This window comes from Alternaria triticimaculans (assembly GCF_023758025.1).
Source record: "Alternaria triticimaculans strain BMP 0046 chromosome Unknown scaffold_18, whole genome shotgun sequence".
NCBI lineage: Eukaryota > Fungi > Ascomycota > Dothideomycetes > Pleosporales > Pleosporaceae > Alternaria > Alternaria triticimaculans.
In genome coordinates this window covers 545,309-558,839 of record NW_026055975.1, presented here as the reverse complement: position 1 = coordinate 558,839, position 13,531 = coordinate 545,309, and the positions used below count along the sequence as shown (strand labels likewise).

General features: G+C 55.6%; 3 protein-coding genes across 3 annotated transcripts; 2 read left to right on the top strand and 1 right to left on the bottom strand.

Moving 5' to 3' along the window:
• Nucleotides 1-882: 882 nt before the first annotated feature.
• On the top strand, nt 883-2,266 carry J4E78_009145 (uncharacterized protein; the record flags this gene model as incomplete). Its single annotated transcript, XM_049369739.1, has 2 exons — nt 883-1,774; nt 1,827-2,266. 2 exons carry the CDS (start codon nt 883-885, stop codon nt 2,264-2,266), a joined length of 1,332 nt encoding a protein of 443 aa, XP_049218700.1.
• A 2,026-nt stretch (nt 2,267-4,292) lies between these two features.
• Nucleotides 4,293-5,382, top strand: J4E78_009144 (uncharacterized protein; the record flags this gene model as incomplete). Its single annotated transcript, XM_049369738.1, has 3 exons — nt 4,293-4,448; nt 4,498-4,947; nt 5,005-5,382. 3 exons carry the CDS (start codon nt 4,293-4,295, stop codon nt 5,380-5,382), a joined length of 984 nt encoding a protein of 327 aa, XP_049218699.1.
• A 563-nt stretch (nt 5,383-5,945) lies between these two features.
• On the bottom strand, nt 5,946-8,716 carry J4E78_009143 (uncharacterized protein; the record flags this gene model as incomplete). The annotated part of the gene is made up of 2 exons (XM_049369737.1): nt 5,946-7,630; nt 7,681-8,716. 2 exons carry the CDS (start codon nt 8,714-8,716, stop codon nt 5,946-5,948), a joined length of 2,721 nt encoding a protein of 906 aa, XP_049218698.1.
• Nucleotides 8,717-13,531: the final 4,815 nt, after the last annotated feature.

Sequence of the window (13,531 nt, the reverse complement as noted above, 5' to 3'; positions counted from 1 at the left end):
GTCATGGCGACGTGAGGGCAAAATCAGTGAGCAGCTTCATCGCAAGCTGGTGTAGTGCAGTTGAAGCTCGACGAGCAATACAACCAGCAAAGCTTGAGTAGCTTCGAGACCGGGCAGGGCCTGCTTGGCGCGAGCCACCAGAGCGTCGGAGCTGGAGAAGCAGTCGACGGGTGGTGATTGCGACGCTGATGCCAAGAGCGGCGATTCTAGAGGGTAAAGTGGTTCACCAAAGATTGCGCAACTGTAGTGCGTCGCTGCCACGCTTAGCGAAGCGTCTGCCCCTGCGTGGAACAAGTGGATGCACGTGAGAAGCAACGGAGGATAGAGATATGTGTTGTAGATACGCGGCATGCGCAACAGAAGGGCAGATAGGGCGGAGGATACCCTGGGCAGGCCGGCGGGAGCAATGCTACGCTGATCTGACGGTGGTTGCGTGGTCGCAGGGCCTGCGTGCGGGTGGTGGGTGTTGTGGTTCTAGACATGAGGAAGCCGCGACAGGGCCGCGTCAACACGGCCCAAAGCGGTAAGCGCGAGTCGTCGTCGTCTTGCCCCATCCCTCAATCAATTACCCTCGTCCGCACCTGTCCAACCCACGACTCCACCACCTATCGACGCCCACACCCGTCTCCCAGCGCTGTCGAGCCGCCTGCACGAGAGAAAGAGACTGCCAGCTCTCTTCGCGCCCACGAACCGCAGAATTCCCAGAATATCTGCCTGTGGCTGTCTCGTTGCTGCGCCGCCGCATCATCGGGCTGTGCACTGCCAATCCGCAGCCGCTCGACCACGCTATACACCCACGACACCCGTCACCCGCCCACGACCTTCCTGACCCGCCATCACCGCGCACAACGACACTGCGACTGCAGCTCGCACCCGCCCACGATGGAATACCACAACAGCGCCCACCGCGCTCAGCAGCCCCAGCACGTCGACACGGACCGGCTGGCGGCCGACATGACGGAGCAGTTTCGTCAGGTCCTCAGCACCAAGCGCATGAACGAACTCACATCACGCTCATCTCAATCGCGCTCCTCATCGCCCGCACCGAGGGACTTCGGCACTCCACAGCCGCCGCCGTCGCAGTCTGCCCCGCCGACGTACGCTTCCATCAGGAACATCCCCCTCGTCCCTGAGGCGCCTCGCGATGCGCGCTCCCTCCGCTTCAAGAACATGCTGCACTCACTCTCCAACATGCCCGTTCGATGGGAGAACCCTGGACTCCTCGACGAGGCTCTTCGCGTCATCCCGCTCGAGCAGATCTACAACGAGGCCGAGGAGGAGAGCCAAATATTGCAGGCCGAGGCCGAGAGCATGTCTGCCGGCAAGAAGGCCGCCTGGGGCTACCAAGACTGCGTTGTCCGCGCACTTCTCCGATGGTTCAAGCGATCCTTCTTCTCGTGGGTCAACAACCCGCCGTGCTCGCGATGCTACTCACCAACCGTTGCCGTTGGCATCACTCCACCACTACCCGACGAGCAAGCCCGTGGCGCCAACCAGGTAGAGGCTTACCAATGCTCCCACGAGGCCTGCAAAAACTACGAGCGCTTCCCACGATACAACGACGCATTCGTCCTGCTGCAAACACGCAAAGGCCGATGTGGCGAGTGGGCCAATTGCTTCAGCATGCTCTGCCGCGCCGTCGGCTCAAGAGTACGCTGGGTCTGGAACGCAGAGGACCACGTCTGGACCGAAGTCTACTCTGTGCACCGCAAGCGATGGGTTCACGTAGACGCCTGCGAAGAGGCATGGGATAAGCCCCGGTTATACACTGATGGTACGTTGCTTCTTCCACACCCACACCTTTCATCTGCTAATTATTTTCTCAGGCTGGGGCAAGAAGCTCTCCTACTGCATCGCCTTCTCAGCCGATGGTGCCATGGACGTCACCCGTCGGTACGTCCGCGACGCTAAGCACGCTGCTGAGCGCAACCGCGCACCAGAGGCAGTCCTCCTCCACATCATGGACGAGATCCGAGCAACACGACGCGCCAACATGTCCAAGCAGGACAAGTTCCGCCTGCAGGGTGAAGACATCCGCGAAGCCAAGGAGCTCCGCCAGAGCGTCATCTCATCCATTGCACACGCTGTTAGCAAACTCAAGCCAGAGGACATCATCAACGCTCAAGTCACCCGCCGCCTAGACCCCGATGCCCAGAAGGCATTGGAGGGCCGTATGAGCGGCAACGCCCAATGGATACGAGCGCGCGGCGAGGGTGGACAGGGTCAACAGAACCAGCAAGACCCTCGAAACCAGCACCCGCGCTGAACGCACCCGCCACCCCACCTTCCATTCACCACTCCCGGTATCTTTCCATCGCGCCATGCCTACAACGTAAGCCGAGTTAGCAGGGTGCGCTGCACCTAGCTCTCGAGCATGTAGAGCCCGATAGAAGACGAGATACCCTTTCGACATACCCCCGCAACATTCGTTACGCGGACGACACTCCCGCTTGTATAACATCGAGTCTTTGATTCTTGGTCATTTCGATTCATTTGCGCCGGCGTTCCAGGAGCAGCACGCAAGAGACATGCGATATCCTTTAATGTCTGCACCCACCTCGGCAGAGGCTTTTCTATTGTTCCCGCATCACTTTGGCGACCGATTTCACTGCTTTACTGCATTCTTCACTTCATCTTTCCGTGTGCACGCGGGGTTTTGCGGCACTGTTTATACCATTTTGCCATTTTGGATTACGACTTGCGATATCTCCTATGTCTTTTCTGTATGTTTACGAGCATTTTGGCACTTGTACGCACGACGTATGAGCTTCACGTTTAGGTATTCGTCGCACTGCACAGTTTTGAGAATTGGAGGTGCTGTACACGGGCGCGGTGGGGATCCGTGGCAGAGAGCTGATGTGTACGGTGTACGAGGGGTCGACGCGCGTCCCGCCCAAGATGCAGAGCTTACTGCAGCCTTAGGGCGGTGGATGCAAGATAGAAAATCAGAGCCAGATTGGCCATGTTTCTGCAAACCACATGAACACCTCATCTCAACAGCTTGCGTGATTGTGACATTGTGCGCGACTAGGGCGGAAGCTGATCAAAGTCGGTATGTGAAAGATTTGCGGGGACGCGCGTTAAGAGTACGCAGGCTGGGTCAGGAACATGGCAAGTGATCTCCAGGGTCCACCCTTCGACGTTGAAACATGCCTTCCACACACGTCAAACGGAGGAAGAAACCATGATGCAAGAAAGCAAACGTCATGTCTCATGGCAACCATTCTCTCGAACATCTCCCTCCAGCGAGTACGAGCGATGGCACGAATCATGCACGATCAGCATCGTGACAGGCGGGCCGTTCGTTTCTCCAGCTCTTTCCCAGAGAGGTTAGAGCGCGATGCTGTGCAGAGAAAATGTCTAAAAATAACGATGGAATCCAAGTGTGTGATGACCGTCAGGCCCTACGCCAAGTGATTCTCGAAGTTCAGTGACGAGGAGTGTTGAGGCTCTGTCGCTGTGCCTCTGCAAAGTTTTGTCGACTTCGGTCAGTTTAGGCGTGGACCCAAGGCACTGGTGGTTGGTAATTGTGCGAGGTACTGCCGTCGTTCTTCCGACTGCTGTCTTGTCGGGTAGCGTTTGGCCGAGCTGACGGTAGCGGGGAGGGCTGAAACGACTATATCAGGTTTTGTCCTTAATAATCGAGTGTATGTTTGGGGTGTTGGATAAGTCAAGAATGCAACTTTAGAATTGCAGCTGTGCATCGGCAGTGATCGAGGCACATTGCCATCTGTTCAAGCTTCACCTGCTCACAAGACACCTTCATGGCTCTCGGCACCGATATAGCACCGTACTCAGGCCTGGCAACACGCACTCTTGCCGGCAGTGCTTTGCGAATGCCAACAGCACACGCACTATCCTCCGCAGCAAAGTTGTGTCAGCACTCTTGGCCATCACAACCCACTTCAGTCGCAAGCCCACTGAGGCTGGTGAAGACTAACCCAGGATCAGCCACTGTTGGCCCCGCCGCGCACAGACCCTATGACCCCAAGCTGTGCGCCCGCTCAGCCCCCTTCGGCTGGGCACTTTGCCTTGCGCATTTCAGCTCCGCGTTTGAGGTAGTTTGTACAAAAGCTTGTGGCGGCCCACTGGATTGTCGCACTCATCGTTCTGTCGTTTGACGTCTAGCCTTGTCCACCTTAATTACTTCCACGGGTGACTCCACTACAACCGCGGATTCACGATCGCTACTGCCAGTCTCTTGACTCTGTTTCTTGGGTGACATCAGTCAGCCTTACTCGGTAACCACTAAACACCAAGCCAACAACAACACAACAACCGCAACCGCAAACATGGGCAAAGTCGGGCGCTTCGCGTGTATCCTCACGCCTATGTGCCTTACCCTCGCATCTTTAATATGCTTCATCATCGTCATGCTGGGCCAAACGCCATGGTCTGGCAACAACGCCCCAGCAACAGCCTTGGGGCGCGATCTCTACTTCTTCAAGGTACGTCTTCTCCCAGCCTTGCGAAACCACACAACTAACCCCACGACAGGCAGACACAAGTAAACTAGTCGAGAACCCTGAGAACTTTTTGGACAAGATACCCGATGGCATCACACCCGACGCCGCAGAGAAGTTCCTCGACGCCCTCCGAGGCAAGATGGACGCCAAGGAACTCAAGGACTTCTACCAGGTCGGCCTCTTCTCCTACTGCGAGGGCGAGAAGGATGCGGAATCCGGCAAGGAGACTATCACATACTGCTCCGCGCGCAAGTTCCAGTTCCACTTCGATCCCCTCGCTATCTGGGGGATGAACGGCACCAACATTCAAGAGGTGCTCGGCGATAAATACGACAGCGGCATGAACGCGTACAAGAAGGCTGCTGGCTGGATGAACTGGGCTTTTGTCATCACGATTGTGCTCACGGCTGTCGAGTTTGTCATTGGTTTCTTCGCCATCTTCTCGAGATGGGGCAGCCTTGTTACTACTGTCGTGTCTACCGTACGTCTCCCCCAATTCCAACTACCCACATAATCTCCATACTGACACCCTCCTCAGGCACAAACCCTCTTCGCCATTGCCGCCGCCGGAACCGCAACAGCCATCTACGGCACCATAACCGGTGTCTTCAAGACGGTCCTCGAGCCCTACAACATCAAGGCTTCCATGGGCAGCCAGATGCTCTCCGTCCTCTGGCTCGCAGTCGCCTTCTCCATCGGCTCCGGCTTCTTCTGGCTCATCAGCGTATGCTGCTGCAGCGGAAAGAGCAGCCACAAGAAGATGGTTGTTGAGAAGACCCCATACACCTACGAGAGGGTTGCGTCGCCGGCGTTCGGCCAGCAGGGTCACCAAATGCAGCAGTGGCCTAGCAGCCAGAAGCAGACGCCGCCTACGGGTCAGCCTACCGCTTATGAGCCGTTTAGATCGCGCGTCTAAGTGGTGGCAAGCGTTGAATGAGTAGGTTGAGGGATTGTTGTAGGAGTGAGGACGCTGGGGCTTTGATGACATGTACGACCATTTTGTGGGAATCTTTCTGGGTTACTTGTATACCCCATGGCGTTTACTATAGCATTATCGTGATTTGGCCCGATGTGGCTTTGGGGTTTGGGTAGCTTTGATATATTGGAATGGACAGCAGAAATACCATTTACATCAATATTAAGTCAAACCTCTTCGTTCTTATATTCCCTTTGTAAGGGGTAGACGTGAGTCATGTCAAGTAGAGTCGTTTCTCAAACTGTCCTCTCGCTGCCTATATTTACTGTGAACTCTATATCTTCCAGCAAGACAATGCACTGAATGTGAACATCTGTATACTGGCATAACTACATCGCCGTCCATGGGAACCGAGCATCACCGTGATCAAGAACGCAGCAAAGTAAGCACAGAGAAGCGAAAATGACAAAAACAACATGGCCAATTCATCGCATCAGATTAGGTATCTCTTTATACATCTACCCCTCTTGTAAATCCACCAACCATCCCAACACATACGTCCCTTACTGCTCATGCGTACCCACAAAGCGCGGCGGGAGATCCAAATCCCAACTCGGCCGTTCCACAAGCACCACCTCGGGCGCGTGGAAACTATCGTCACCGCTAATGGGCACGATGCCGAGTATAGGACGGTACTTGAATGTGTGCCACCAAGGCTCGTTCCGCTTACTTTGCTCGACTGCTCCGACTTCTCCTCCGCCGTTAATCAGCTCCTCTCCTGTTTCGCCGTTTGCTTGCTCAGCCCCTTCTTGTGTGTTTGCTCTCCGTAAGATGGTGAGGGGTTGGCTGGTATTCTCCACATCGTCGTCGTCTTCGGCATCGGGCTTGCGACGTATGGCGTTGACGTCCATCCACTTCTGTCTTCCAGCTTTGTCTGCGTCGTCGCTCTGGAACTTGCGCATCTTGGTGACGGGTGCTTCCTTCTGAGGGACGGCGTCACCGGCACCGCTGTTGTTCTTGAGAGCGTCGCGTTTCCGCTTCTTGCCTGCGTGGTCGGTGTCTGAGATTGTAAAGTCTTTGGTCAGGTCGAACATGAACAGCCATTTCTCGCCATACAGCCATATCCGTTGTTGGGATTCTGTCACGTCCCAGATGCAGCCCTTTGCGGGGAGGTCGACTTGTTTGTACTCGTGGGGATAGCTGGAAGGTGGGTTCCGTCTTGACCAGTCTGATAGGCGGCCGGACATGACATCAAAGAGGTAGAGCTGGTGCTCGGCAGAGACCAGGAGAAGTCGGTAGTCCGCGGTAGGCAGCTCGTGCGAGTGGGGATGAGGGTTGTGTCTTGTTGGGTGTACCGCGGGGTTGCCATTAGGCTCTGGTCGGTTGGAAGCGTCGGAGCTGGGCTGGAAGGAGAGCAAGACAGGCGTTGAATCGAGTCGGGGAAGCAGATGACCAGATGGGTTCCGTATCCAATGCTGACCCAAGTAGGTTATTTGTTCCCGTGATTCTTCCTCGTCATCGGAGTCATCATCGTCGTTGGCAGCAGGTGTAGTGTCGTCGATGTCGATCTCTGGTGCAGTCGTGTCTTCATTCCCTTCCACGACCCATGTATCGACGTAACCAGCCAAGTCAACAACAGCGAAGACATTACCGTCTTTGGAGAAGTCGGCATGTGCAATGGATCGTTCGTAAGCTCCCGAGGGCCCACTGAGAAGACTCTGTGTAGACATGTCGCGCTCAAGTCGGTAGAGGGGCTGTACTTTCTCAAGGGCGCGAGGTGCATCTGCCGCATCGTCTGTTCGCACAATTCGGACCAGCTGGATTTCGTCGGTCGCCATGACCGCCGCGAGCCATTTGCCATTGGATGACAACTTGAGAGTCTTTGCGCCAGAGACAGAAGGCATCTCTAGCCTACGTACACGCACGGCTCCTGCGTGCTGTAAGAGGTGGAACAGCTTCACCGTGCTGGCTGTTGCGACGGCGAGGAGTCCACCGTCTCTAGAGATAGACACGGATATAATGTTCTCCTCGCCCTGCAAAGCAAGGCGTGCAACCACCTTGGGCTTCTCCGTACCATCATCTTGAGGCTTGACGCGCCATATCCGTACTTCGGTGCTCCACCAGCTGACTAGTAATCTTGCATCCGGGGCGCTCGTTAACGGGGGCGTGGGAGGCAATGCTGGGAGACCTCGACTAAGCTCCTTGCCAAATGTGCGGATTGGAACGACGATGGGCTGGGTGTCGATACCTGATATGTATGTTAGTCGTGGGCTGAGCAGAATGAGCGATTTTTCGTACCTCCTGTGACTACCACGCTCAGCTTGTTGCCCTCGTAAGTTGTCATAGCTTTGACGTCGTGCTCGTGGTGCCTCTGGTGTGACACCTTTCGCCATTTTCCGCTCTGTCCTTGAGCTTGACCCTTCTTGCTTGTGTAGAAACAGGTGCGGCGATCCATGCCCGCACTGAAGATGCTAGTTCCATCGCGGGTCACGGCGAGATCGAGCACGTCCGCCTCGTGTCCGGATATCCTCTGCGTTTGACTGTAGTTCTTGCCACTGTAGATTCGGATGTCACCAGTAGAGTCTCCCGATACGAAGTCGCCGTTTGACAGACATTTGACCTTCCATACTAGGATTTCCTTTGGCCCACCATGGGGGCCACTTCCCAGAGAGATGTTCCGAATTACATTCCCACTCCTTGTGTCGAAGACCCGGATCATGCTGTCGGCAAAACCAGCCAGTACTGTATGCTGGTCCTTGTATGTGATGCTCAGGGCACGCGCCTTCTTGTTCGTGGCGCGGGAGACGAAGCGCTCGAAGGTGAGATCGTTGTCGTCGGTAGATAGAAGAACAATCGTGCCGTCAGCGCAGCCTGCAACAAGCTTCTGGCACGAACCGCTCTGTTCGTTTGAAGCGCCCTTGAGCGCGCTCTTCCTTGGCTGTGCAGCAAAGCACCAGACCTCGCTGTGGTTACCGTCCGAATGGCGCGCCGGAAGACCTGTAGTGAGATCCCACTCTGTGACGCTGCTTGAGTACCCGATGCTGAAGAGTCGCAGGCGACCAGGCATCACCTTGCCGTGCGCATCGCGCGTATCTGGCTCTTGGGTCCATGCCAGTCCTTCAACGCTCCTGTCTTTGCCGCCATAGAAGACCTTCTCTTGGAGCCAGGAGCCTCTTGCAGGGTTCCATATCTCGATGTTTCCGTTTGCGCGTCCAATCGCCAATCTCAGAGAAACAGGATCCTGCTGTCCATGTTCGGCTTCCGGGTGCGAGAATGCGAGCGCGTTGATCGCAGATGGCGGGTAGGGCACGAAGCGAGATCGATGGATATCCATGGTGAATTTCGGGGGCTTGATCAAGCCGTGGGATGTGTGAAGCTGCGCGTACGTCTATGGAGGAGCGCTGGCATTACGATACTACACTCATTGTGACGGAAGAGCTCAGTCGCGAACTTCTCTCGAACTCTTGGCGAGCCGACTTTGACTTTTCGGTGGGTCCAGAGCACGGATAAACATTCCTCCTTAACGCCGACGACCTCCGCATCAACTCCGCACCTGCCTCACGATGCTTTCAACTCGAACGGCTTCAGTTGCCTCAACGTCTCTCACAGAAAGTGTTCGGTCGTTCACATACTTACTGAGAGATGATTGATCGCGATTAGGTCCCTACAACCCTGCCGAGTCCGACGCCCGGCGTCCTCGTACCACACGCTCCGATCCGCCCTTGTCCAACGCCAGAACCGAATCCTCCTGCCTGCAAGAGTGCATTTCATACAACCAGGCGGTGAATGAAGACACCGGGGGATATATAGGTCTCGCTACTTTGCGTGCGGTTGCCAACCGCAAACCAGGCTGCCTGTACCTCCAGGGGCTGCTAGGCCAAGAGGCCACTTCCGCTCGGAGACGGAGCATAACACATGTTGCTACGTTCCTTCGCCGCTGCTATCACAGAGTGGACGACTACAACGTAGTGATGAGTGGACAATACGCGGGAGATAGAATTATGGTGAACACGAACACTTGTCGTAGCACCGTGCCGTGAAGGAGCTCATTCAATGTAGGTAACTCCAGTCAGTAAGACCTGCCTTAAGTTACCTACACGGTACGCTTCGCAGACGTGTTTTAAAAACCAGACACAGCCTATACGTTGAAGGCAGGCAATATGTGTTGGATGCAACTGCCCTAGGTCGAGCTTTTTCGATTACGCGGGGTGAAGGACCTACAACAAGCAGATGTCCAACTTTTGACGTGATGTATTTCCAAGTCTATACGGTGCGGTGCAACCTTGCGACAGACTAAATTATTGTAAATTCATCTTCAAGACTCGGGTGTTGCAGGTGGCCTGCTGATAGAACGCTGGTCTAATGTTCCGGTGGTCCAAAACCGCCTCAAGTCTTCTGACAAGTCGTATGTTGGAGATTGCTCCGGCAATATTGCGCGAGTCAAAACTAGCTTTGCCGGGCCATGTGCGGACCAAACTCAATGTCTTCATGCTCACGTCACGAAAAACCGTTTGCAGAAGCGTTGGCACGTTAACGCTCATCGGGAAAATGCATCCCTTCGTACGGGCGGAGGCTGCATTGTTGCGCCGCAACGACGTTGACTTTTCTTTTTGGTTGAGTTATTGGCGAAGCTTTGATACATGGCTTGACTTGTTCAGATCCGTTGCGCAATAATAGTAACATAAGGATCTCCAGGGGCTGGCTTGAGATGGCAACTCCGCCTAGACCCAGGTACTGGGCTGAGTCAAGACGACCTTCAGGTCTAGTCTTTCCAAGGGTTTCATGGTCCATGACAATGTAGAAGGCGGCGCGCACGCGGTACGCGTTAAACGTGTGACGCGTGAACGCCCAAGGGGCTTTGCAAGACCTAAGACGCGCTCAGAAGCAAATATCGGGATGATCTCGCGATGAAGCAGCAGTCGAACCTTGGAAATTTCAAGGCGAGAGCTTGGACCGTCCGGCGGGGTATGTCGTTATTGCGGCGGGCCTCATCGTCCGTGGAACGCAAGTCAGTGACGCCGGGCAAAAAGACTGGTTGCAACCGCTGGATCCGTTACTGCTCACGGTGCTTGATGCAGAAGAGCGGATGTTGAGTATTGAAACATGCAGTGTGGTCCCGCAGCCACATCCAGAGACGTTGAAAAGTTTGCTCGTCGCCGTCGTGCAAGCATGCACAGATCTTTTGACAAGTGCATGTGGTGTCCGGGTAACGCCTTTAAGCGATGAAGCTCCAGATTAGCATGCCTCCATGACGAGTTGCACGCAGCACCGGGTTACAGTTCTGCGGGCCTCGGCGCAGCGTTGCTGCGGAAAGCGCTTGACATTTTGTCATACCGACAATCTTTCTCCTCACCAGGTCCGCTTCTTGAAAGAAAAGTCGGAGCAAATTTGCTGACAATGAGCTGGATGTGAGGATCGGCCCACTTGAAGGCTGTCCAGCGCCGTGAGAGCGTCCGACCGAGGCAGGTGTGCACGGAGGAGGATCAGAAAATAGCTTGGGTTTGTCGCGTGCGCACAGCTCAGGTACTTTAAGACGCGTTTCTTCGCGACTGTGACATAATGCCTGGACCCGGACGTGCTGAGGTGCATTGGTGGCTGGCGATGGTACAGTTGCGGATGTCGGCTGGCCACTAGCTGCAGCAGCGACGTGAAGCACTATGTTAGAGCAGGCTCCAATGCGGAGTTGCCGGGTTAGGATCTTCCTTTTTTACTCAGATGATGAACGCGAAAGATCACGCTAAGATCCGTCGTCGCGAGATGATGGGCCCAGCCGCCTGTCAATAGCCGAAGCCGAATCACAGCACGCGTGCGAAGGGAGTTGCGAAACGGCCGTGGATTGTGATGCTGCAGTTGGACGGCGAAGCTAGATGTGTTTGGCAGGTGAACCATCAGCGGCATCATCATGTCGACAGACCTCGCCGTTCTCGCGATCCTCACGTCAGTTGTGGAGTTCGGCCGTATATGCTTGCACGACGTGGGGACGGTTGTTACTCTGTGATGCGGCCGCGCAGAGCTGAGGCTCGCTAAGTCTGAGGCGCACCTTCCTTACTCAAGATCGTACATGCATGAACGCGTCTGCGCACATGTTTGCGTCAACGCGCTTTTGCAACATCGAAGCGCTGCAAGAAGTGACTCGTTTGCATGCGGCACGACCGCACCTCGTAATAGGGACCGCACCTGTAATAGGAGGACGAATCCTATAAGCAAACCCCGCCATAATCCCGCTCGTCAGCAAGGGAAGGTCAAGTCCGGGCTATGGCTGATTTCTAGAAACTATGCGGTGGAGGCTTGCCAAACCCACGGACCTGCGCACAGCGAGTTAGGAGAATTGGCAATCTCAGCAGCTAACTTAGGCTCCGACACGCGTTGCTAGCTGATGTTACTAAACACGTGGATCATCGGGCAGAGGGACTAGCAACTACTATCGTCGAAACACCAAGGGCATTACGAAACGATGAGTCCAACGGTCAGGCTGGCGGCTTCGGTATGGGGTCTGTGTCGCACAGGATATGTCGTGCCAGGGTCCCCTATCGCGTAATCTGCCATGCAGAATATGGTGAGCAGAGTGCGGTGTCGGCCAAGGCTCACGAGTCTCCAGAATTTACTCCTGAGTTTCTGAGATTTGCCATGTGGAGCCGTGATGCGCATGTCGAGGACGCGACGGAGGCGACCTTGGGCGGTGATGGCGGTGCGACGCGTGACAAGGATGCAGCGTGCCGACAGGCGTCGTCTGCAGCGTTGATGCGCTCCAACAAAGGAGGAGCCCTCAGCGTGTCCTAATGGGCTAATTATGACATGACCTCAGCTTCCTATAGCATGCCAGGGGAACCACGACTCTGGCGCAGGCATGTTTGGGATGCAAGCAGCGAGAGCGGCGGCCACAACGCCCTATGCAGGTCTTGGCCGTGTGCAAAGCAAGTTGTTTCCTGTGCGCAGGCGAGGGCGACATTGGACAGCGATCGTAGGCTATCCTGCAACCTTGTATAGCTGCATGAGTGGCCTCACCGGCGCCCTGGCAGGGCTCTAATTCGAGCGGGGCCAGGCGAAGATTACAGCCACGGCGCTGCTCAGAGCGTCGGTGCCGCGTTGAGAAAAGCAAGTGCAGCAGCGAGTATTGGTGCGAGTGCACTCAAGTCAGTCCTACGCTGCAGTCAGGCGCGGTGTGCAGCACGGCGGGCACAGCAGCGGGTGCGCGCGACCGCGACGGGAGCAGCACCGCACCGGGGCTGGGCGTGGTGGTGATGGTTGCGGAAGACACGGGACTAGGACGCGTTCAACGAGCGTGTTCCTGGCCGAAGCTTCCCAGACGCAAAAACGCCATGGTTGATCCACAATGGGGCACGACGGCGGCGGAATACGCATCGGCTGGCTGGGCGCTGTGGGCGTATCAAGTTCCCTGTTCCCATGCTGTGCGAGTTGCCGTGCGTCAGATGTGGTTAGCGGCAACCTCCTAGGGCTTTGCTCGCCCAGTCGTTTTCTCCAAGCTACGTCCGTCTGTATCGTGCTCTCCTCTCACCTCCTCTCCCTCTCCTCATATCTCTCTTTCACCACGGTCGAGCACGGAGAAACTTTGGATCTGATGTGGTGCTGAGTGTTTCGGCTCCTATCTTTCCATAAAACTCCCCATCTCCTGCTCTCGGTCCCCTAAACCCGACCGCCGTCTCTCCTCAAATAGGATCGTGAAGAGTCCAGACTCCCTGTACCTTCCGCCCTCATTCCTCCGCCGACCTCCTCCCTCGTCTCTCGCTGGACGTAGAGATAGCTGAGAACACGAACTCGCTGTACTCTAGTCCTTCGCTCTCTACACAGCTATCCACCCGATACCTGTACCATCAGCCTCGTGTGTGACGATTGAGCCATCATCTCGGTAGGTCACTTATTTCTTGTTCCTTTGATTCCGGGGTTTCCACCGATGCTGGCTGTGCTCACCCGAAGATTTCCCGGCCCTATGGACTCGAAAAAGGAGACAGAACCATCGAAGAACATTGGGATGAGATTAGAAACATTGAGAGCAGGGACTGGAGAGGAAGACCAGGACGACATGCATGGACGGCATTGATTTGGGGGTCGGGCGTTTGTGTGGGCGAAGAAGGGTGTCGGACAAAGGGCGTTCAGCCACGAACACAACCATCGGAACACTGCCTCAGCA